We start from the raw sequence: 24,123 nt of genomic DNA, 5'->3' as shown, positions 1-24,123 counted from the left end.
TTCTGGCTGATTCTTGACAGTCTTCATTCTGTCGGCGTGTATATATGCCTCTTCCAAATTTAGCTTCCAAAGTCCAAGTTGCTTAACTCAATGTATCACCATTCACTGAACAGAGCTCAATTTCCAAATTTCTTTGAATTTCTTTTAACAGAACAGTCCGACATGAAAACCAGAATCTCTTCCATCGGTGCTCTGAGATATCTGTAGTCCAGAAAGTGAACAGTGTTTGTTTGGAATTCTCATGAAGAAACCTTTTCTTCTTCTGGAATCCAGTTATGTCTCAATGCTTTAAAATGTTATCTCCCTACCACTGCCTGCACTGCCTGAATTAAAAACCACAAAATTAACACACTGCCCAATATCACAAGATCTGCTTTGTGGGGTACAGAGGTATTGGCTTTTGAGAGGCATCGAAACTCTCTGTATCTGTTTAAGTGCTGTGTTCATTTAAAAAGGCATGAGATAGACTCATCTCACCCAATACGCTTTACAAAATGAGAAATCAGCCACTTTCACAGATCTGGTGATATGGCTGGGTTTCCAATCTCTATGATCCTGTTATGTTCTGGATCGTAAACCTTTAAAACAATGTGTACTACAGTAAGGTAACTTTTTAAAATTAAAGATTCCAAATTAGAGAAGGTGGAAAATTAGAATGACTCCAAACCCTGATGCTAAGTTTTTCATGTAACAGTACCTGGCTCCATGGATGGCTCTTCGATTTCCTGCAACAAAAAACATAAATAAAATTGTGCCAGATTGATGAAACCTAGAATTTATTCATACCCTCAAGTGTAGTAACTAAGAAGGGAATTTTTAAAAACACAGACAAGGAGCCTCACAAATGCAACAGGTGGAGGAACCTGCTTTTACCAGGCAAGAGCCTGCAGGAGAGCTGCCACCCTACTTCATCCACCTTAGCCCCAGGCCCCACGTCCCAGGCTGATCTCAGGGGGATTGCTGTTCATCATTACTCTCGTCTGCTTCTGCATTTGCCAGCACCTGGCAACAGTATCATGTTTAATGGTGATGAACCCGTCACATGCTTGTCTGCCCTTCTAAACTGTCTTATATGCCTGGAGAACAATGCTTTCATTTTTCTATGTTGAGTTTCTAAAAGAATGCCTGACACATATTAGGAAATCGTTTTTCACATAATTAACATAGCATTTGTTTCCAAAAACTCAAAAGAGGGAGGGAAAGAAGGCATGGGTGGCTTGACCCCTATTCTTACTTTGCACAGTGGTCTTACCGTCCCTGCCCACTTGGTCAGTTAGAGCCCTACAGTATCACACATGCCTCCTGATCTCTTCCAACCACCTACCCACCAGGCCAGCTCCAATTCGTCAACAATCCCCAGGAACCCCTGTGAAGTCACAAGACTGCTACTCCTCACCAACTGAGTTTGGTTTTATTACCCCTATTCTACCTCCCTGCTAAACAGGCTCATCTGCACCTCTTTCCACAGCAGGCCAAGTCCTACACGTGCCTCAGCAGTTAGTGCATGGACCACCTCCTCACAGAGAGGCTGCCCAACTACAGGAAGGGATTTTCTCTCAGTGTACAATGTGGTTCCTGGAACCTACATTCCCTCTGCATAAGTGACAATATTCTGGAACTCTAGCACACATTGCTAAGCACTGTCTAGGTTCCAGGCAGAAATTCCACCTTACACACACATATGTTAACCAATCACCACACAGCCCTAGCAGGATGGTTCTATTGATATCATCCTTCTTTTCCCAGATTAGGAGACAGGCACACTGTGGTTGACAAATTCACTCAAGGACACATAGCAGAGCCAAGATCTGAGCAATGAGTGTGAGAACTGAGTCTGTACAGTCAGGCCTCTACCTATTGTTCTGTTTACACAGGGAGGGTGGCAACCAATCTTTCTCCTCATGCTTCTGAGACAGCACAAGTTACATGCACATGAATGGTTTGCACAGTCCATTGGGCACTGACCTGCCATTCTTGGGAGCCCTAGGAAACGTGCCATTTTCATAAGTTTCATTGGTAATCCATTTTGTTTTTCCATTTCACACTGGGAATTAAAGATTCTACACTGAAGGAAACAACCATTTTAGGCAGAATGATTCTCTTAACTTTCCCTAGAGGGAAATGTATACATTCCCATTGTCTCTGAGAGGGGCTATGTGTACTGTCCTGATCAGACAATATACACAGGAGTCTCTGAACTGAGGAGACATTCAAGAAAATGACAAGCCCCACTCCTCCTTTCCTTCCTGAGTCAGGTTGTGTCAGCTGAGGAGACATCAACTCTGGAGAGACATCCAACCAGGTTTTACCAAGATTTCTTGACATTTGCACCCTCCTTGAGGCTGGCTTCTGGCTCACTAATAACACACCTGGCCCCCGCCTGGCAGAAGTGAATGAAGATCTTGTCTGAAAGATAGTTTCCAATTAATCAGCAAAGGTGACATTATTTAAACAAAAAACAAGGACTGGAATAAGCCGACTGTATTTACGTTTCCTCACAAAACTTTCTCCTGGAAATCAGATACTCAGGTTTATTCCAACAGTTTATACCTACAAAGGCTGACAGAAAAAGTAAAAGGAAACTCAAGATCCACATTTATGCAAACTACACCTGAAAGTCAGTGCACATCTCATTTGTTCTCATCTAACATTTAACTTTTACACATGTGGCAGTCAAATAGCCAAGATGCTATAGTCATCAAGAGAAATCTTTCTAAGAAGTTCCCAAACGGAGAACCACAAACCCCGAGAATCCACCTTTCACAGCTGTGATGTCAGTGTTGGGCCTTCCTCACCCTCCTGCACCCTCATCTGAGCCCCATTCATCTCTCCTGAGGAGGGGGTGCCTCCCCTTGCAGTCTCATTTCTCACCTAAGAGTATTTCTGTTGCAGAGGAGGCTCCAGGACAGATCCCACAGGCTGTCCTCCTAGCCATCATGTTAACAAGAGTCTCCCAAATGGCCTGGGTCTTAGCTGCATGGATCCACAGTGCTGGTGGGGGAGCCGAGATGACAAGCCCTTTTCACTAACACAGTTTATTCGGGGAAAACTGAAAGCAAAGCCCCCTCTACAGAGGCCAAAAAAAGAAACAGACCTTCTGGTGACTTTTAGTTGGGACTGCCGTATGATATCGGCAGTAGTCTCCAAAAACTGTAGTCTAACCTTTGATTCTAAAATTATTGAGACATACAACTTACCTGTAACACAGTGAAGTCAGGTGATAAAGTGTCTAAATTGTTTATACTTTCTTTGTCCTCTACCTGTAAAACAAACAGAGAACAAAACTCATGACATCAATAATAAGGTAACTTAACAGGACATCTATACAATGAAAAGTTACAGCCATGAAAAGTCACTTAAGGTGACATTCTAAACACAAAGCACGAATCAAAACAGCATTATATTGTGATTCCACCTCAACTGAGAGAAATGTTGTACATAAACATATACCTGCAGATAGTCTAGGAGACCCACTTAAATGGTATCAGTGGGGGTTCTCAAGACACAAGTCAAACAAAGAAAAACAATAGTCTAAGTCAAGCAAAAAAGTACAGCTGGGTAGTACATACGTTCTCCCAGTAGAACGGAACACTAGGGCTGGGGCTGCTCTTCCAGGAACAATGTGTAGAATCACGTTGCAGAGGGTGTTCTTGGACTTCATGGCCAATATGACTTCCCGAAGCCTGGATGCCTCCACTGCTGGGACTGCTGCCCCTGGGGCGGCTAGGGCCCACGTGGGAATGGCATCTCTGGGACCCCTGCCTCCTAGCATCATCAACTTTCAAGCTGAATGTGGGGACAGGAGCACAGGACTGGCAAAGCCCAGGTGACCCATCACTGCCCCACCTGCAGGGGAAGAATCACTGGTATGCCGAGTTTCTATTCTTAGAGCTGGGCTCTGATCAGTGAGGCAAGGGATTCCTCAACACAGAAAGGGGTTCATAAAATCACTGTTGTGTGACCCAATAAATTATACTGTTTGCTATAAAGTCCAGAATGTTAGTTTATTTTGGGAGGGGAGGATATTCAAATATTTTATGAGCATGTACTATTTCACCTTTACATGACTACGACCTTGCACCACTCCTTCCTTCCCGACACAATCATCTCAGGACATTCTATGCATGCTCCTAAGAGCATGGACACACACTTGTGTCAAAGACCATCTCCCCTTCTTCTGTCTACCTGATTAATAGCACATTATTCTGGTTCCTGCCTTACTTTTGCATCCTTCTTGGAGATTATCATTTTAGTTCACACAAAGAAGCTTAGTTCACTGATATGGTATACAGGAGTAGTCACTGGAAGTCATAATAAATGTCTTAGTAATAGTAGCAAAAACCGTACTATGTTTGCTATACACTAGGCACTGCTCTAAACCGAGGTCAAGGGCCAGACAGTAAATATTTTGGGCTTTGTAAGCCAGACAGAGATCAAATTGCCAACACCTGCTGGATCGTGGAAAAAGCAAGTGAGTTCCAGAAAAACATCTATTTCTGCTTTATTCACTATGCCAAAGCCTTTGACCGTGTGGATCACAATAAACTGTGGAAAATTCTGAAAGAGATGGGAATACCAGACCACTTGACCTGCCTCTTGAGAAACCTGTATGCAGGTCAGGAAGCAACAGTTAGAACTGGACATGGAACAACAGACTGGTTACAAATAGGAAAAGGAGTATGTCAAGGCTGTATATTGTCACCCTGCTTATTTAACTTCTATGCACAGTACATCATGAGAAACACTGGGGTGGATGAAGCACAAGCTGGAATCAAGATTGCTGGGAGAAATATCAATAACCTCAGATATGCAGATGACACCACCCTTATGGCAGAAAGTGAAGAGGAACTAAAAAGCCTCTTGATGAAAGTGAAAGTGGAGAGTGAAAAAGTTGGCTTAAAGCTCAACATTCGGAAAACTAAGATCATGGCATCTGGTCCCATCACTTCATGGGAAATAGATGGGGAAACAGTGGAAACAGTGTCAGATTTTATTTTGTGGGGCTCCAAAATCACTGCAGATGGTGACTGCAGCCATGAAATTAAAAGACACTTACTCTTTGGGAAAAAAGTTATGACCAACCTAGACAGCATATTCAAAAGCAGAGACATTACTTTGCCAACAAAGGTCCCTCTAGTCAAGGCTATGGTTTTTCCAGTGGTCATGTATAGATGTGAGAGTTGGATTGTGAAGAAAGCTGAGCGCCAAAGAATTGATGCTTTTGAACTGTGGTGTTGGAGAAGACTCTTAAGAGTCCCTTGGTGTCCAAGGAGATCCAACCAGTCCATTCTGAAGGAGATCAGCCCTGGGATTTCTTTGGAGGGAATGATGCTAAAGCTGAAACTCCAGTACTTTGGCCACCTCATGCGAAGAGTTGACTCATTGGAAAAGACTCTGATGCTGGGAGGGATTGGGGGCAGGAGAAGGGGACAACAGAGGATGAGATAGCTGGATGGCATCACTGACTCGATGGAGGTGAGCCTGAGTGAACTCTGGGAGTTGGTGATGGACAGGGAGGCCTGGCGTGCTGTGATTCATGGGGTTGCAAAGAGTCGGACACGACTGAGCGACTGAACTGAACTGAAGCCAGACAGTCTCTGTCATAACTACTCTACTCTGCTATTGTTTGCAGAAGTCAGCTATAGACAATTGTCACAAATAAGTGTGGCTATGTTCCAATAACTCTTTGGCCAGCTTGATGACTTCTGCTTTAAGTTAGCAATAAACATTCATCTAATTAGACTTCCTCAAACCTATTTTTGCAAATGAGGCTCAGAGAAGTTAAGTGAATTATCCAAGGTCACATAGCAAGTTAAGTGACCAACCTCTAGTCAATGCTGTTACCGCTTAAACAACTGGTTCCACTAAACCATAGTTATTTAACCTTTACTGACAGACATTTAGGAGTTTTCAGGCTTTTGTTACTGAATATATTATTTTCTAATCACAGGGAATAAAACAGCCTTAAAGAAGCAGTCACAAGGAAGGGTTTCACAGTGTCATGTTTTTGGTGTTCCTTCTTAGGAAGCTAGTGACTGAGACTCATCAAAAGATAAACAACTGCATACCCGCCCTATCTGTGTCCAAATAACCTGTACCACCGCCCCGCCCCCCCAGCCCTGCCACAGCCAACAACCTGCTACTGTGAAGGGTACTGAGGATCAGTTCCAAAAGAAATGCAAACACATTTCAAGGAATCCGATACGTGGATGGACGGACTGGCGGATCACATGGTCTCGTTCCTCCCATAGCACTCATGAGACACTCCGTAAAAGAACTGAGGAGGCTATGAAAATGAGGTGCCACCTAGGACAAACCCTTAGAAATTTCTACAAAGAAGTCTCCTAGTTTCTATTTTTCATTGTGTTTTCTGTCTACCTGAGAAATATTCATCCTCACGGAAATAACATAATCCACTAAATTAACAGGTCTAACAAATGTGATGTATGAATTGTATATGTAGCTTAAAGCTACACTATTCAAATGGAGAGCAGATACAATTACTCCTCACAAGACACCATTTTTCAATGAAGCAAAGTGTGCTTTCAAACTCATCTAATTTTTTACATGTGAATGGATGAGTCAAACATGTACTGAAATGGCATTAAAAGAACATAATTCCAAATATAAAGCTTATCATCTGTTAGGCTATTTGAGGAATTATTACATCTAGGATATATCCTGGAGACCCTGCCAAGGTACCTACAGCATGTTCTTGAAGTTGCTCTGGAAGCTCTTGCATCTCCCCCTCTACTAGCTCTCTACTGTCAGACAGGGACTCCTGGAGGTTACCGTCATCTTCCACACAGTCTGCAATGCTCCCATTATCTATCTCTGCTTCATCCAACACACTTATATCCATCATGTCGATGTCCTGTAAGTTCTCCAAACTGGTCTCAACATCCTCCTGTGACAAAGAAAAATACAAGCATCAGATGATGGTCACTGGTCCATGCACGGAGCTGATCACTGACGAGGTTCACATACCTGTCCATCCCCAGAATTTTCCTCTAGCCCATTATCTTCCAAACCCTCTTCTTCTGGTTTGCGGCCTGAAGGAATAATTTATGGCATGAGATCAATGATATGCATTTTCCAGAAGTGACAACTTTCATTTTTATATGCCTTAAGCACTGAAGAAAGATGACAACCTAAAACACCCGTGGCTCTTCTCCATTTAGAAACACAGTAATCCAAGAATGGTAGGGTCAATCTACCCCCTAGTAGAAGTTGTTGTTGTTTAGTTGCTAAGTCGTGTCTGACTCTTTAGCACCCCATGGACTACAGCATGCCAGTTTCCCGTCCTTCACTATCTCCTGGAGTCTGTTCAAACTCACATCCACTGAGTCAGTGATGCTATCTAACCATCTCATCCTCTGCCACCCTCTTTTCCTCTTCATCTCAATCATTCCCAATTCAGTCATTTCCAATGAGTCGGCTCAGCGCATCAGGTGACCAAAATATTAGAGCTGGCACTGGAACTATTAGAAGTGGTTCTGTTCTTATCAACTGGAAGTTTGAGGAGCTGGAAATGGATTTTTAATAAGGTGGAGGCAACCAGACCTTTTCCAGGCCTGCCCTTCTTGTTAAGTGGCTTTAGTTATGGGGAGAAGAGTATCTCATACAAACGTGCTGCTGTGGGGAATTCTCTGGCACTCCAGTGGTTAGCATTCTGTGCTTTCACTGCCTATCGCTCAGGTTCAAAACCTGGTCAGGGAACTAAGATCCCACAGGCTGCATGGCAAAAAACAAACAAAACCAAAACAAACAAAAAACACACAAAAATTAAAAAAAAGAAAATCACAAAATCACAAAGTGTTGCTTTTTAGTTAAGGAATGTGGAATGTGTTTTCCCAGAGGCAAACACAGAAAAGCAAAAAGAAAGTAAAAGCCTTTCAGAATTTTACCATCTAGAGTGAGCAGTGGGGCTGTCATACAGTGGAGCATGGATATCTTCCCATACTGTGCTATGTACATATACATACGCTGGTTTTGAAAATGGTATGGCCACCTTATAATCTTTGCACTTAGTATTTTGTGAACAGGTTTCTATATTCTTTCATAGCACTATATGGAGATATCATCATTTCCCCTCAAAGTGAAGATCAATTTTTTAAGGTCACTAAGTATTTTTCAAGTAATATAAAAGTACTAGACATTAATCCACCTATATTTAATGATTAATCTTCAATGCACATAGAACATGTAGAATGTGGCAGGGGGAGAGAGGCAGTGAAGAAGCCCAACCCTAATCATTTATACCATAATTTATACTTGAGAATTTTCTTACACTATATGTACTTGATTTTTCCATATTCTATATTTCACTCATGTTTTCAGAAATATTTTATTTAGGAACACAGGGAATTGTGACACTAATACTAGTATACAATACATTACGTGTAAACAGTCTTGGTGGCTGGCTGGGAATCTCAGCACCACTATATAATATTCCTATGGCAAAACGCACCTTAAACTTTCAAAAATATCTGGAACTCAACCGAGTGGTCTTTATAAATATGCTAGGAAGATACACCAGCAACATTTCTATAGACTCGTACCATTCTAGAATATGCACAGTGGCTTTTGCCCAATTCCATTGAGTTAGTAGGAAAAATCTAAGTAGACTACCAGAAACTTGCCACCCTTTCTACTGCCTTTCTCCCCTTCACAAGAAAGGCAGCAGGTTTTCATCAGGCAGATCCAGATCTCACTACAAGCAGTACATACAGGTACACTGCAGCCTGAAGCCCTTTCAGCGGAGAATTTTCCCAGCCTTTGACTGTGTGGATCACAATAAACTGTGGAAAACTCTAAAAGAGATGGGAATACCAGACCACCTGACCTGCCTCTTGATAAATCTGTATGCAGGTCAGGAAGCAACAGTTAGAACTGGACATGGAACAACAGACTGGTTCCAAATAGGAAAAGGAGTACGTCAAGGCTGTATGCCCTAATAAGCAATGTCAAGAGAATGTGCTGTCCTAAGAATATCCAGTCTTCAATATGGAAAGCACACCCCCATCAGGATGCTAACCAACAATCACTATTTGGGAAAGATACCCTGCTTTCCAAAGATGAAAAACAATGTATCTCAATGAATCCAAAATTAATGTGAATGAGAAATATCACTGTGGCAAAAAATAAAGCAACTGTTTTTGGTACTAAGAGAAAAGGCACCCCTCAAATTCTTCCTCCAAAGAGTAAAAAGGCCTCCCACATTCACAATCTCCAAACCACAGGACTGCATGTTTTTTGTCTCCATAACCTTCTCTCAGCCACAACTTTCTCTTCCGCTGGGATTAACCCCCAGTACCCTGTGTGGCTGGCTGGATGTGGGCAGGTGAATATTTTTCAAAATTTGTCTGATTACATAAATACATTCATACATACAACTCAGCAGTGGCCACAGGACTGGAAAAGGTCAGTTTTCATTCCAGTCCCAAAGAAAGGCAATGCCAAAGAATGCTCAAACTACCGCACAATTGCACTCATTTCACATGCTAGTAAAGTAATGCTCAAAATTCTCCAAGCCAGGCTTCAACAATATGTGAACTGTTAACTTCCAGATGTTCAATCTGGTTTTAGAAAAGGCAGAGGAACCAAAGGTCAAATTGCCAACATCTGCTGGATCATAGAAAAAGCAGGAGAATTCCAGGAAAACATCTATTTCTGCTTTATTGACTATGCCAAAGCCTTTGACTGTGTGGATCACAATAAACTGTGGAAAACTCTAAAAGAGATGGGAATACCAGACCATCTGACCTGCCTCTTGATAAATCTGTATGCAGGTCAGGAAGCAACAGTTAGAACTGGACATGGAACAACAGACTGGTTCCAAATAGGAAAAGGAGTACATCAAGGCTGTATATTGTCACCCTGCTTATTTAACTTCTATTCAGAGTACATCATGAGAAACGCTGGACTGGAAGAAACACAAGCTGGAATCAAGACTGCTGGGAGAAATATCAATAACCTCAAATATGCAGATGATACCACCCTTATGGCAGAAAGTGAAGAGGAACTAAAAAACCTCTCAATGAAAGTGAAAGTGGAGAGTGAAAATGTTGGCTTAAAGCTCAACATTCAGAAAATGAAAATCATGGCATCTGGTCCCATCACTTCATGGGAAATAGACGGGGAAACAGTGGAAACAGTGTCAGACTTTATTTTTTTGGACTCCAGAATGACTGCAGATGGTGACTGCAGCCATGAAATTAAAAGACGCTTACTCCTTGGAAGAAAAGTTATGACCAACCTAGATAGCATATTCAAAAGCAGAGACATTACTTTGCCAACAAAGGTCTGTCTAGTCAAGGCTATGGTTTTTCCTGTGGTCATATATGGATGTGAGAGTTGGACTGTGAAGAAGGCTGAGCACCGAAGAATTGATGCTTTTGAAATGTGGTGTTGGAGAAGACTTCAGAGTCCCTTGGACTGCAAGGAGATCCAACCAGTCCATTCTGAAGGAGATCAGCCCTGGGATTTCTTTGGAAAGAATGATGCTAAAGCTGAAACTCCAGTACTTTGGCCACCTCTTGCGAAGAGTTGACTCTTTGGAAAAAGACTCTGATGCTGGCAGGGGTTGGGCGCAGGAGGAGAAGGAGACGACAAAGGATGAGATGGCTGGATGGCATCACTGACTGGATGGACATGAGTCTGAGTGAACTCCGGGAGTCGGTGATGGACAGGGAGGCCTGGCGTGCTGCGATTCATGGGGTTGCAAAGAGTCAGACATGACTGAGTGACTGAACTGAACTGTACTGAACTCATTAAAAGATTCATACCACTTCATGGTAAATTTTAGTTTACTAATAAAAGACCTACCCTCCTAAATAAATACATGACAAAGTTACACTTCTCTCCGTTGCACTTCTAAGAGGTAACCATTGATAGCAGTTTGGTGGTCCTTGAAACCATTTTCTTTCAGATTTACACACATACCATTCAAATGGAAATAAACTTGTTATGTATGGAATCATATTGTATATACATTCTGTTACTCAATAAAAGCCTTGGAAAATAGTCTTGCCCTTATACATTGATTCAGCCCCATCATTTATTTCATGCTACAGAGTTCCTTAGTTTAGTCACCCCTGTCCCAAAAGCAGCTTTGTTAATTTACCATGTCCAATGACTTCCCATTTCCTCACCCCCTGGTCAATGTGGGATATTGAGAATTAAGTAAATTTTTCCCAGTGTAACAGGCAAAAAGTATTCTTTCTATTTGCTTTCCTTCAAGGAAATCTTTTTTGATCATAGGCCTTGTTTGTTTTCCTTTCATCTGTGACCTGCCTATTCATCATCTCTGTCCTTTCTCTACTGGATTGTCTATTTTCTTTATTAATTTGTAGGAATATTTCATGCTTTCTAGGTATTAGTGTATTGCAGTATTTTCTCCCAATTGTATCTATTTATGGTATGTTTTCGGAGAAGGCAATGGCGCCCCACTCCAGTACTCTTGCCTGGAAAATCCCATGGACGGAGGAGCCAGGTGGGCTGCAGTCCATGGGGTCGCTAAGAGTCGGACACTACTGAGCAACTTGACTTTCACTTTTCACTTTCATGCATTGGAGAAGGAAATGGCAACCCACTCCAGTGTTCTTGCCTGGAGAATCCCAGGGACAGGGGAGCCTGGTGGGCTGCCGTCTATGGGGTTGCACAGAGTCGGACACGACTGAAGTGACTTAGCAACATGGTATGTTTTATTAAGAAAGACTTAAAACTTTAAAACTTTCTAGTAGCTAAGTTTATTTTTCTTTACAGTTTCTTCTAAAAAAAATTTTGGCTGCACTGCACGGAATATGGCACCCTCCCCACAGACACAATTATAAACTTTTCTGTGGAGAAACCCAACCAATACCCTTAAGTCACTTGCACAAACTGTCAGGATGTGCCCCTAGGAGGGAAACAGAAAAATCACACTTCTGGTGGTATTTCTGACAAAAGAATATAATTTGAACCTAATCATGAAAGGAACCCCCCTCCACAAAACCCCCCAATAAAACCCAAATTGAAAAACAGGTTTCAAAATAGGTGGTCTGTACTTTTCAAAAAAAAAAACAGTACTGTCACAAACACAAAGAAAGTCTTGGGAAGTGCTGCAGATTAAAGGAGATCAAGAAGACATGATAACTGAAGACAATGCGAGACCCTAGTTTTTTTTCTCTTTTGCGTTATGAAGAATATTGTTGGAACAAGTGACCAAATCTAAATAAGACTAGCAAACAGTATTATATCAATATTAATTTCTTGATTTTGATAACTACATATATAGTTATGCAATGTTCTTGTTTTTAGAAAATACTATAGAATGTAGGGACAAAAGGGCACACGTACTTGTAACTTATTCTCAAGTAGTTCAGCAGAAAAGGAAAAACATATATATTATACTTGTTTTATCCTTTTCTTTCTCCCTCCATCCCTCTCTTCTGTCCTCCCTCTCTCTGTTGAGAAAGAAAAGGTTAAAACAAATGTAAAAATGACAACATCTGGGGAATCTGGGTGAGGATTTATGAGAATTTCTTGTATTATTCTTACATCATTTCTAAGCATGAAATTATGTCTCCTAAAAAAAGATATACTGTACATTCATGTTCAAATTCTTTTGTGGATCTACACTTTATTTTGGCTAATGATAGAGGAGCTGAATAATTTGGGTTGTATTAACATTTTAGATGAATTTTTAATTTTGTATGTACCAATTTTTCTCCCAAAATAGCTGTATCATTTTACATATTCTACACAAGTAGGTGGAAGTAGGTATGGAAGTTTGTTTTTCTCTATCTTTTAAACAGTGGTTTTCTAGTATTTCAAATCACTTTAATTTTCATTTCTTTGTTAGCTAATGATAAGCAATTTTTGATGTGGTCATTAGCCATTTATTTATATTTTCTTGTGAAGAATCTATTCAAAATTTTGCCAATTATTAAAATGTATTTGATAGTTATTTTTAAAAAAGAAAGAAGAGATATCATGTCAAAAGAAACAAAAACAACCCAATAACCCAGTGGCTTAGAGGTAAAGAATCCACCTGCAATGCATGAGATGTAAGAGATGTGGGTTTCATCCCTGAGTCGGGAAGACACCCTGGAGGAGGGCACGGCAACCCACTTCAGTAATCCTGCCTGGAGAATCCCAAGAACAGAGGAGCTTGGCGGGCTGCAGTCCACGGGGTCACAAAGAGTCGAACACAAGTGAAGCGACTTAGCATGCATGCTCGCAACACACAATCAGGCAACAGTTTTAAAAGCAAACATGCTGACTTTGCTCTTCTAGTTAAATTACTTTGTTAATTATTTTAAAAGAGTCTAAAAGAGCTAAACAAAGTACTGGTGTAAAACTACTTTGGAGGAATGCTGAAATTAACTGAGGTATGCTTTCTAGTCTGCCTGCCAGTGCAGGAGATTGGGGTTTGATCCCTGGGTGGGGAAGATCCCCTGGAGAAGAGAATGGCTACCCACTCCAGTATTCTTGCCTGGGAAATCCCATGGACAGAGAAGCCTGGCCAGCCACAGTCCATGGGGTTGCACTGATCAACTAACACTTCCACTTTTCATGCTTTCCAGGATTTTGATTAAAACAACCAGATTTCAAACAATTTTGAGTTTGTTCAAACAGGGCAGAAAAAATAAAAACACCTCTATTTTCAGCTAAAACCTTAACTGCAAAATATAATTACTCCAAGCTAAGACACCAGACACAAAAGAGTTTGTACTGGAAATTCTCTGGCAGTCCTGTAGTTAGAATTACATGTTCTCACTATTGAGGGTTTGGGTTCAATCTCTGGTCAGGGAACTAAGATTCCCACAAGTGGCATGCACCTGCCCAACTTTATATTGCATGGTTCTAGATGAAGTTTTAAAACAGGCAAAACTAATCTATGGTCAAAGTAATCACTTTTGTCCCCCCTGAGGGACAGGTAGGTGGTATGATTGATTGGGCAAGGGCACAAGAAATTTAATAGAAACCCCATATTGGAACTTCTCTGGTGGTCCAGGGGCTAACACGCCACGCTCCCAATGCAGGTTCAATCGGTCAGATAACTAGATCCTACATGCTGCAACTAAGACCGGTACAGCCAAATAAATAAATTATGTATCTATTTTTAAATCCATATTTTGATCCCTACTTACTTCATTCACATCACATGCAAAAATAAATTCCAAAGAAACTCAAAATAAAACAATAAATATTACTCCATAATGCAGACTTTTTAAAAAGCAATTTAAACCAAAGGACAGTCTTTCAATATACAAGAAAAAATCTAGGAGCCTGGATAGCTCAGTAGGTAGAGTATCAGACTTTTAATCTGAGGGTCCAGGGTTCAAGTCTCTGTTCAGGTGTGCTGCCCTCTATTGTTGGGCTTCCCTGATAGCTCAGTTGGTAAAGAATCCACCTGCAATGCAGGAGAGCCCAGTTCAATTCCTGGGTCGGGAGGAGAAGAGATAGGCTACCCATTCCAGTATTCTTGTGTTACCCTTGTGGCTCAGCTGGTAAAGAATCACCTGCAATGAGGGAGACCTGGGCTTGATCCCTGGGTTGGGAAGATGCCCTGGAGAAGGGAAAGGCTACCCACTCCAGTATTCTGGCCTAGAGAATTCCATGGACTGTATGGAGCCACAAAGAGTTGGACACGACTGAGCAACTTTCATAAAATCTAGAAACCATATATGTTGACTGCATTGCCTGTATTAAAGATGAAAATTTTAAAGACCAAAACACCACAAAATAGTTAAGTCAAATAACAAACTGGGAAAAGACAATTGTGACATTTTATAGAGAGAAAGCACTATCAAAAGTCAGTAAGACTAACAACCCAGCAGAAAAATGGGCAACAGGCATGAAAAAGCACTTCAGAAAATAAAGGCAGTCTATTTCCAGAAACTGTTTAACCTGTGAAGAAATATAAATAAAAACTTTAGCTGTGAAGAAATTCATACAATGAGATATTTTTCTTCTATATATGAGGCAACATTAGAAAGACATAATATTCAGCATTAAGTGAGAATTTAAAGAAACAGGCACCCTCTGCCGTTCCCTGATGGTGCTGGTTATTAACCAGTACAGCCTGTTGGAGAACTATTTGTTAAGAACTATTTTTAAAATAAAATGCACATATTTTTTGACCCAAGAATTCTACTTCTCTAGTTAACAAAAACATATTCGTTCAGCAGAGGTAATTCTGGTTCACGGCCATGCTGAAAACTGGAACAAATAGTCTAGTAATAAGACTGAGGAACTCAATTATGGTACAGTCATACAAAGAAAGATTATTCACTGTTAAAAAAATGAGGTTTTTATTTTCAGCACTATTGAAAATGCCCTTTACAGGCTAAGTAAAAAAAGTAAAGAATACTGTGTGCAGTAGGAACAATTTTTTAAGGAAAGACAAAGGTACACAGGTGTGTGAACATTCTTCTGTATTTGTTTTTAGGTGACTTTAGACACACAGAGTCTGGGAAAATATGTCCATAATCTTAATAATGGGTTGTCTCCTTTATTTAATGCCTATCTGTGTTCCTGAAAACTTTTAACACAAGGATTTCTTTTTTGTTAGAGAAAAAGAAAGCAAAAAAGGAGCTTCACAGCCTCTATTTCTTCCCTGCCCCATAATAGTCTATTAAATTTTTTCCCCTTAATTTATCTTTAATTGAAGAATAATTACAACATTGTGCTGTCTGTTGATTTTTTAAGTACTCTGCTTTGGAAAAAACACTGACTTGGGCAAACTGAAAAATGCATGATGACCTATGGACCACACAGTGACTTCATTTCAAAGTGAGGTCACTGACTGCTCTTCTCCCAGAGCTAATACACCACACAACCTGGTTGACACTGGTGCTTGCCTCTTAGACATTTCACATCCAGGTCTTCACCACTGGCCAGGTGAAAGTATTTCATTTTGTTTTGGGGCCTGAGCAACAAAACCTCCAATTACCTAGAGAACTTTCAGGATAGCCCAAATGCCCAATTTTAGCTGATTCTTTCCTAAAACAGTAGCTGGATGTCACTGAATTCAATTAGGAAGTAATTCATGAGCAAATACTAAGTAGGAAAACAAGGAAGACACAGCTTCTGTCCTCAACAACCTGAAATTCAGTCCAGAGCAGTACAGAGGACCTAAGGAGAGAAGACTTGCTACTGGTGAGATCAGAGGTTGTCTCTTGATGAACTGGGACTCAGATGCAGACAGATGAGGAGTGGGTGGAGTAAACCACATGTCTGGGACCTGACTGCAGGTGGATGTAACAGAGGAAGGAAGGTGGTGGGGGCAGAAGCAGGAAGGGGCCATTTGGGGCAATGGTGAGGGTCATTAACGCCATGTGGAATCTGGCTTTTATGCGGTAGGAAATTTTTGAAAGCAGCATCTGTAAAAGCGACAACTCTGTTTTGGCCAGGCGGTATTTAAAAGGCAAGTTAATTTTCCACAAGTCAGAGCAATAGGTCTGAGACTCAAGTAATCCTAAACACTCTCTACCTCAAGAAGGTTAAGACTCTGGATAAGCAACAGCTGCCGAGAAACCTACAGAAGAAAATAAGTAAAGGTGTCAGTACCTCTTCTGTGCTGAGATTTCCCAAATCCCACGGAAACAAAAACACACTGGAGAGATCTTGAAAGAAAATGCACACCTTCATTCAAGGTCCATCAAAGATTCACAGGGCAGTCCACAGGCACATTAGCAGAGGAAGCCAGTTTGAAAGAAGTTCCTAACATCACTTTCCATACCTTTGCTGGATCTCTTTGGAGTCTTCTTATTTCCTTCAGAGGTAATTTCAATTTCATCAGGATTACCTCCCTCATCTTCAATTGCCTAAAGGGAAGGGAAAAGAAAAGTTCACCCAAAAAGGTAGCACACAGACTTGACTATCACAGAAGCTTCAGGGGCTGATTTGGAAAGGGCCTCTCCCTACTCATTCATTCTTTCTTCTTTCTGTTGCAGCAAGGGCCCCAGAGGTAGATTGATTCTACCGTACCTTGGCTACCTGGTCTTAGGCAGGCTTATCTAATTGTTCTGAGTTTGTTTTTTACTCTGGTATGAGGGGCTAATTAAAGTTCTTACCCTAGAAAGTTGTCAGGAGAATTCCTATTAGCCACAAAAAGCAAGCACTCATGGAACAGTCAGCTTATTTTTAGAATTATCACCACAATCTGATTGACCCTATTCCTGGGCCAAACTACCTACGACATTATTCAACACTGGACTGTTCAACTCTCTCCCTGATCCCTTTTTTCAACACCTGCACTAGCACCATCTGGACAGAATATGGGACATAGCACGGGATGGGACATGGACTACTTCACCCCTCGCTCATCTCTCTGACGGATTCCTGAGGTCTTGCTCTCAACCACCAGGGAACCTGCTTCATTGAACAGACAATTATAAGGATCTCTTGGCAAGTCCCACTTCTCATCTCAAGAGCCTGTCCTTCCCCTGACTAGCTAGCTCCCACTTATGCTCAGCACTGTGTAGGCCACCAAGGAGCCAGTCAGAGGAGGGAAAAAAAAAAAAAACCCCACAAAACAATCAATCAAAGGAACACTGACCAAGCCTGTCAATGGTGATATCCCCAGACACCAGGCTTCACAATCAGATTTTTGAAAACCCTTTCTCTACTGCATAGTCCTGGGAGCCCACGTTCTGTTTAAATCCATTTCAAATGCGGCTCTATTTGTATGTAGTTTCAGAAGTCTCAAAGATTCTCAGGAGTATTCTAGCTTGGTAAAGTCTAAGTTCAGAACAAAGCCTGGGGGCTCCACACCTAACCTGTATCAAGAAAAAAAAAAACCTCTCCCTTCTCTCAGAAGCTAGAGCCAGAAAGATTTGGAGTTCTGTCCTGGCCTGAAGGAGGGCTCAAACAGAAAGCCCCTCAGGTCATCTCGTCCAGGTGCAGTGCTTACAGGGTTGTCCCTGGGGGCTACAGGCTATGCCTCATCCTTGCAGGCCTGACTACTCTGTGTGTGTTGTCACCTCCACCTTCCCCTCTTTTGTTCTTCCTAAAAGAATAAATAAACAAACCAAAGAAGGGACAAAACAACAGGTGACAGAAGTAGAAGAGAAGAACTCCAGTTCTTCCAGACTTGCTCGTGTCAGATGGCAGATGGGTATATACACGCCAATGGTGTTTGTGCATTTTTGAGCACATCCCTAAGAAACTGAAGAGGAGAGGAAGAAGGGACGGGTTTTTCCCCCAAGAGATGTTGGTGGAAGATCATATCGGCTTCAACCAACAGCCTGACAGGAAAGTTCAATGCCACCCTATCAGCATCAAAGGCTTGTGGACTATCTGGGGGAACAATGGCTAAAGCCTCCCCCTCCACCCCTGCCACCAATTTCCCGTTACTGACAGGAGGCCCTATGGCTAGTAACACCATGGATCACAGGTCCCTGGGTGCCAACTCTCCCCTCCTCGCACCTTCTTCAGGTAAACACTTCTGTGGGCAAACTGCCTGCCCTGTTTGCTTAGAGGGAGTTAGCGTCCATAGTGAAAGACACACACACTCGAGTTATAAAGGCACTACTGACTTAGAGCAAGTAACTCACCACTCCCCAGCCTGAGTTTCCTTATCTGGACAATAGGAGATAATCCCCACTTCCTCTAAACAGCAATCAACAAACAAAAACCCCATCCTCTGTTGTTTGGGAGGCAGGAGAGGGTGGAAATAGTCACAGACTGCACTGCTTGAGGAAGTGGGGGCGGCGGGGACAGTAGGTGACAAGGCGTAGTTAGAGATCACAGAGAAGACCCAAGACAAGAGAGTGAAACAAAGAAGCCACCAGAATCTCACAGAACAGGGAGCGCAGAAAAGCACACCTAACTCTCTGCTTTTCCAACGCATCCCTCAGAACCCCCAAGGCAGGGATCAGTAACACCCAGACTGCAAATACCACACAGTGCATAGAGAGAGAAAAGTTAATTGCGACAGCAATTGCACTTTGAATGTTTATCTTCTACAGGTAGCCTGCCAAGCACATTTTGGGCCATCTTCCTTAACTCTAAAGATTAATATTTTTCTCTTTTGGACACAAGGAGAAACAGACCCAGAGAGGGTTAAAATGTCTTTCACGCTCAAGATCGAGTCAAGAGACTGGCAGAGCCCTTAGGGTCTCTTCAAGTCTAACTGTAAGTTTCATTTCTGGTCTTTATTACAGCAGCACTTTTCCTGCCAGGCTAAGTCCCCGAGCCATTCCCCCTCAACCCCGCTCCCAATACCCTCTTAATAAGGTTACTTCGTAAAGTACCCCCCTATTCTAGACTTCTAGGCCCTAACGGATCAAGCAGCATCTCTCGTCCCAGAGGAGGCTCCCCCAACGAGCACACGCTGAGTTCAAACCGCCCGGCCTGGGTTCAAATCTCGACCTCCTCTCCCCGGCCAAGGGACCTTGGCCGAGTCCCCTGACTCCCCGGGCAGAGCGAGGATTTCAGGTTCCGCGTCCACTCTCAGAGATCGGGATGAAAGCAACCGAAGGAAGCCCTATAAAGCAGGGGCTGATGAGGATAACACAAGCCCTCGGCCTATGTCACCCGCCACCTCGAACTTCCCCCGTTCGCGTCGAGATTTTCTTGTTCTCGCCCCAATGCAGCGCTGGGCTTTGAACTTGGGCCCGCCGGGGCTCGGCGAAGCGGGAAGAGGCCCGGAGCGCCAGGCCCCGGGCAGGCCGCTAACGGGACCGGGCAGGGGGGCGGGACCCCGAGGCCAGGAGGCCCCCGAAGCGGCCGCCGGGGTTCCCCGGCCCACCTGCTACCCACCCCCAGGGCCCCAGCTCTACCTTTCTAAGCCGTTCCATCAAAGCGCTCTTGTTGCCGCTCGAGTCCAGGTTCCGTTTCTTCAGCTCTGCCCGCAGATCGATCACCCTAAGGTCGGTGAGGCGCCGCGTCCCGGTCTCCGACGAGGCGGAGCTCAGAGCCGCTGCGCCCGCCGCACCAGAATCGCCTAAGCCGGACAGAGACTCCGCCATTCCAGGGCCCCTGGCTCTGCCTACCACTTCACGCAGAACCCGGCCGGGTTTACCACAGCGCCCAGGACGAACTTGCGCCGCCTGTAAGAGAACCGTTCCGACGGCTTCGGCGTTACTCCCTTCTGCGCAGGCGTACCCGGCGCGGGTTCAACGCCCGGAGCCGCTTCTGCTCAGGCGTAGTGAGAGCCCAGCGAGTGCGGTCCGAGGCGCTTTACGTCTCGCCGGCCTCCCGCCGCGAACTGCCAAGACGCACGCGTCCAGCAGTTACGGCGCCTGCGCACTGTTGCCGAGGGCCTGCGGTTGGTCGACGCGCGAGCGTCCGACTGCGGCGAAGAACGCCTATTCGGAAGGCGCGCGTGCGCGGCCGGAAAAGGGGGCGGGAGGAAGCGAGTGCGTCTTCCTCTGTGGCGGCGCCATTTTGTGCTCAGAGCCGCTACAGCCGCCGGCGGTGTGGGAAGTAGTTGGCGGGGACAGCACACCCGGGATGGCGGAGACTCTCGCAGGGTCCAGCGACTCGGGTTCTGCCACGGCCGCTGTCGTCTCGGGCATCTCAGAGGTCGGGACGCGGCGACTCAGCGACCTGCGGGTGATCGACCTGCGGGCGGAGCTGAAGAAGCGGAACCTGGACACGGGCGGCAACAAGAGCGTCCTGATGGAGCGGCTCAAGAAGGTGAGGCGGCCCGGGGCCCCGGGGTGCCGCCAGAGACCAAGTAACGCCCCCGCGCGGGCCTGTCACTGCGACCGCCTGGTGCGGGGCGCCCCCGCCTGCATCTCTCGTCGGGAACTCCGGTCCGAACTGTCAGGAACCGCGGGTCGGCTGTGTGACCTTGGCCCGACACCGCCCCTCTCTGTGCCTTGTCGCCTCCTTCCATTCAGTCATCTCAGTGTTCGGAAAGCCCGTCTTGGTCGTGGGTAGCCCCCGGACTTTTCCCAGGGATGTGTGACCTTGGACAGGTGCTGTTCCCTACCAGCGCCTCAGTTTTCTCCCCTACGGAGCGGATGATTGAAGAATCTTTGACATTGCCCGGGAAGGAGCGATGTGCCCGTTTTTGCCCCAGGACGTTTGCGTTCACCGTGCCCTGCACCTGGCGGCTTCTCTCCCAGGTCTCCATCTGGCTGGCGCTTTGTTGTCATTTTGGAGTCTGTCTTAAGATGTCGCGCGCCGCCCCCTCCCCAAGTGAAGACTTGGCTCCAAGTCCATGACTTCCTGTATCGCACCATCCTGTGTTCATTGCCCCACTTCTCAGCATTGAACACAGAATTGGGTATGGCGGGTGGTCATCTCTCATGGAATCGAGGCTCTTGAGGGTAGGAACCTGGTGAATTCACCGGGGAGTTCCCGAAGCACGGTAAGAAGACACTGTTGCCCTGAACCTGAGCACAAAGGGCAGTGCTCAGCCCTTTGCCCACTGCCAGACCAAGTGTAACCTGTTTGTTACATTGTTGACTTAAAGTTGAGACAGTGTGGAGGTTAGGGACCGTTTTGGAACTCCATCAACCCTGACTGTGAGCCCCAGCCTCTTTGGGGTGAAGGGCCCAGAGAGAACCAAGTGGTACTGCTTTCACCCACTGCCTGGGAACCTGGCAGCCCACGTGGCAGAAACAGAGTTGCTCTTTGCAGGGAAGGGTTGCCTTTGTTGCTGAGAAATTGTTACAGAGGAAGAGCAGTGTGGCCCCCACAGCTCTTAACAGTGTTGTCAACTTTTGTCTCTTCCCAACAGGCAGTTAAGGAAGAAGGACAGGATCCTGATGAAATTGGCATTGCCTTCGAAGCCACAAGCAAGAAGACAAAGAGATTCGTGAAAGGTATCCACTTTAACTTATTGCTGCTTGGGGTATCTACAGCAAGAGAGCTTATATAGAGAACTGGTTTTTTAGCATTCTTCTAGCCCTTAAGTCAGGAGAGCTCCTTTGCCCCTCACTGTCCTCCATCTAACAGCTTGCTTTTCCACCACCTAACATGTAACTCTGTCAGGGTGCTGGGAAGGATTTGTAGGTGCCAAGTAAAATACCGGTGGCTCATCAGTAAAGAACCCGCCTGCCCAGGCAGGAGATGTGGGTTCGACCCCTGACTCCGGAAGATCCTTTGGAGGAGGGAAATGGCAACCCACTCCAGTATTCTTGCCTGGAAAATCCCATGGACAGAGGAGCCTGGCAGGCTGTATTCCATGGGCTCTCAAGAGTCGAACTTGACTTCGTGACTGGACAACAGTTAAAAACATTACAGCTTTTGTTTCTAGGATTAAAAAAAAACTAGCGTAAGGCACACTCTTAAAAGCTGCCCCGGCTGACCTGAGCAACCAGATGCACCTACTTGTCTTCCTGGTTCAAAAAATAGGACTTAAAGCAAGGAAAATGACAGCAGGCAGAGACCCAATAGAACCCAACTTCTTTAGGGTCCAAAATAGGTTGTTGGAACATTTGCCTGTTTTACTAGTGTGATATTTTGTTTTCAAATCTAAATATAATTCACATGTTTAAAGTGTATAGTGCTGTGCTTTTTAGTATATTCACAAGATTATGAGGTCATCACTACTCTTAGTTCTAGAACATGTTCATCATCTCAAGAAGAATCACCTATCCCCCATTAGCATCAGTTCCCACATCCCCCTGCCCCCAGCAGTATCTAATTGAGGTTTTGTCTCTAAGGATTTGCACATTCTAGACATTTCATGTAAGTAGAATCATACAGCATGTGATCTTTCATGTCTGGCATCCTTCATGGAGCATCGTGTTTTTAAGGTTTATCCATGGTATAACATGTATCAGTGCTCCTTTCCTTTTTATGGTTGACAGCAAAAGCTTGGGAACCTCACTAACAGTGGTCCTCATTTTCAGAGTTTACTGTGATAAGGACGGTATAATTTGCAACTCCCATACGATGGGCTTGTTGTCTTGAAGGGTGCTGCACGAAAGGTTTTACAGCTGTTCCTGTCCCATTCACCTAAAGAAGTGCTAATTTCAGGCAGTGGGATACAGCTGCTCAGAAAGTAAAAAGAAAAGACTTTGTATTTTCCGCAACTTCTATTTATATTTCTCACAGCTTTTTCTAGCAGGATGACTTTTCTAGAATTCAGTGAACTGTTTAAATCTTATGCACGTGTTTTGAAAGGTTAAATTTTTGAGTTAGGTTACGTTTAAAGGGGTTTACGTTTAAAACACTGGTATCTTTTCATTGCTCGTGAAACTGTATTTCAGCAGGAGACATAGACCGTTGAAACAAACCAATCATGAGGGACGGGTTTATAGCAGGAAACATACAGATAGCCTGTTTGTACTTTTCTGTTAAGTTACCCATATCTGAAAGTTTGGTTTTGAATAGCTGAAAGTTTAAACTTTTTTGTGTGTAGGTGCTCATTTTAAACTGTGAATTTAGGCTTACTCATCAGAATGATTTTGGCTCCTATAAGGAATCTTTGAATCATTAGAAAAACTTAGTTGAGTGCTTCCAATACATGTCTGAATGAGTTAAAGCATAGATCAGCTCAAAGCTACTTGGAGTTAGCATTGTGTCAGGGAAGCCTTGATAATAATTACTTTTGGTGTAAAGTGTTTGTACTAGTACAGGTTGGGGTTAGAAAGGCACTGGTACCTTTCTTTTTCACAGAAGTCCCCAAAGCCCAAGATCCTGGGGCAGAAAACAGCTCCTCCAGGTTGTAGAGCTAGTGTGTTCTCCAGAGGCGTCTGGGCATGTGGTTAGTTATGCGAAGTGCTAGGTCCTCATGGGGTCCTGGTTGAAAATTAGGTCCTCAAGGTTACTAGGCATCAGCCAATGGATTTCCAGAGTCCGCCACAAAGTTGGACTGATTCTGGGAATTTGTGAGTAACCACTGCCTTTCAAACGTGAAAGGAAGCTGAACTTTGAAAGTTTCATTGCAAGTCAGTACTTGAGTCCTTTTCCCCAGCTCATCTAAATGGGCAGAATTGCTGAAAACTGGGTGTGTTTTGAAAGATCATTCTAAATTAGGTTACGTTTGGGATTAAAGTTGGATAGTCTGTGCCATTCACCTTTTCTTTTCCCCCACCCTTCAGGTTTTAGTCAAGACCCATCCCTTGGGATTGGGGCGCAGCCTGTGTGCCCAGTGTTTATCTTTCTCACTCCCACTTAGCGTGCTTTCTGGTGAGGTTTTTTTGGTCTGCTTCTCTCCTGTTTACCTTCTTC

General features: G+C 43.9%; 2 protein-coding genes and 1 non-coding gene across 7 annotated transcripts in view; 2 read left to right on the top strand and 1 right to left on the bottom strand.

Annotated features, from left to right (window-relative positions):
* The window catches only part of LOC120864558 (scaffold attachment factor B1), a 26,402-nt gene extending 6,275 nt beyond the window's left edge, over positions 1-20,127 (bottom strand). Inside the window, exons 1-6 of the mRNA XM_040241614.1 lie at positions 19,773-20,127; positions 16,730-16,814; positions 6,988-7,052; positions 6,707-6,907; positions 3,198-3,260; positions 698-725 (exon numbers count right to left, since the gene is read on the bottom strand). Of these exons, the coding sequence (XP_040097548.1) occupies positions 698-725; positions 3,198-3,260; positions 6,707-6,907; positions 6,988-7,052; positions 16,730-16,814; positions 19,773-19,961 (631 nt within the window). The 5' untranslated portion in view covers positions 19,962-20,127. The remainder of the gene's footprint in view (positions 1-697; positions 726-3,197; positions 3,261-6,706; positions 6,908-6,987; positions 7,053-16,729; positions 16,815-19,772) is intronic.
* TRNAK-UUU lies at positions 14,273-14,345 on the top strand. Its single transcript has one exon. It is a non-coding gene; the product is annotated as a tRNA-Lys (tRNA).
* The window catches only part of SAFB2 (scaffold attachment factor B2), a 29,038-nt gene continuing 24,768 nt past the window's right edge, over positions 19,854-24,123 (top strand). For 4 of the 5 annotated variants that reach the window (XR_005721244.1, XR_005721245.1, XM_040242044.1 and 1 more), the window contains exons 1-2: positions 19,854-20,631; positions 21,683-21,767. Coding sequence is in view for 3 of the 5 variants with exons in the window: in XM_040242044.1 (XP_040097978.1) it covers positions 20,446-20,631; positions 21,683-21,767 (271 nt within the window). In the remaining 2 variants the exon portion in view is untranslated. Of the gene's footprint in view, positions 20,632-20,882; positions 21,066-21,682; positions 21,768-24,123 lie in introns of those variants that run through there. The other variant, XM_040242045.1, reaches the window with a different exon arrangement.

The sequence above is a fragment of the Oryx dammah genome, unplaced genomic scaffold, assembly GCF_014754425.2.
Source record: "Oryx dammah isolate SB20612 unplaced genomic scaffold, SCBI_Odam_1.1 HiC_scaffold_5, whole genome shotgun sequence".
In the NCBI taxonomy this organism is placed as follows: Eukaryota; Metazoa; Chordata; class Mammalia; order Artiodactyla; family Bovidae; genus Oryx; species Oryx dammah.
Note: the sequence above shows the minus strand (reverse complement) of the source record. Positions and strands in the feature narration are given on the sequence as shown.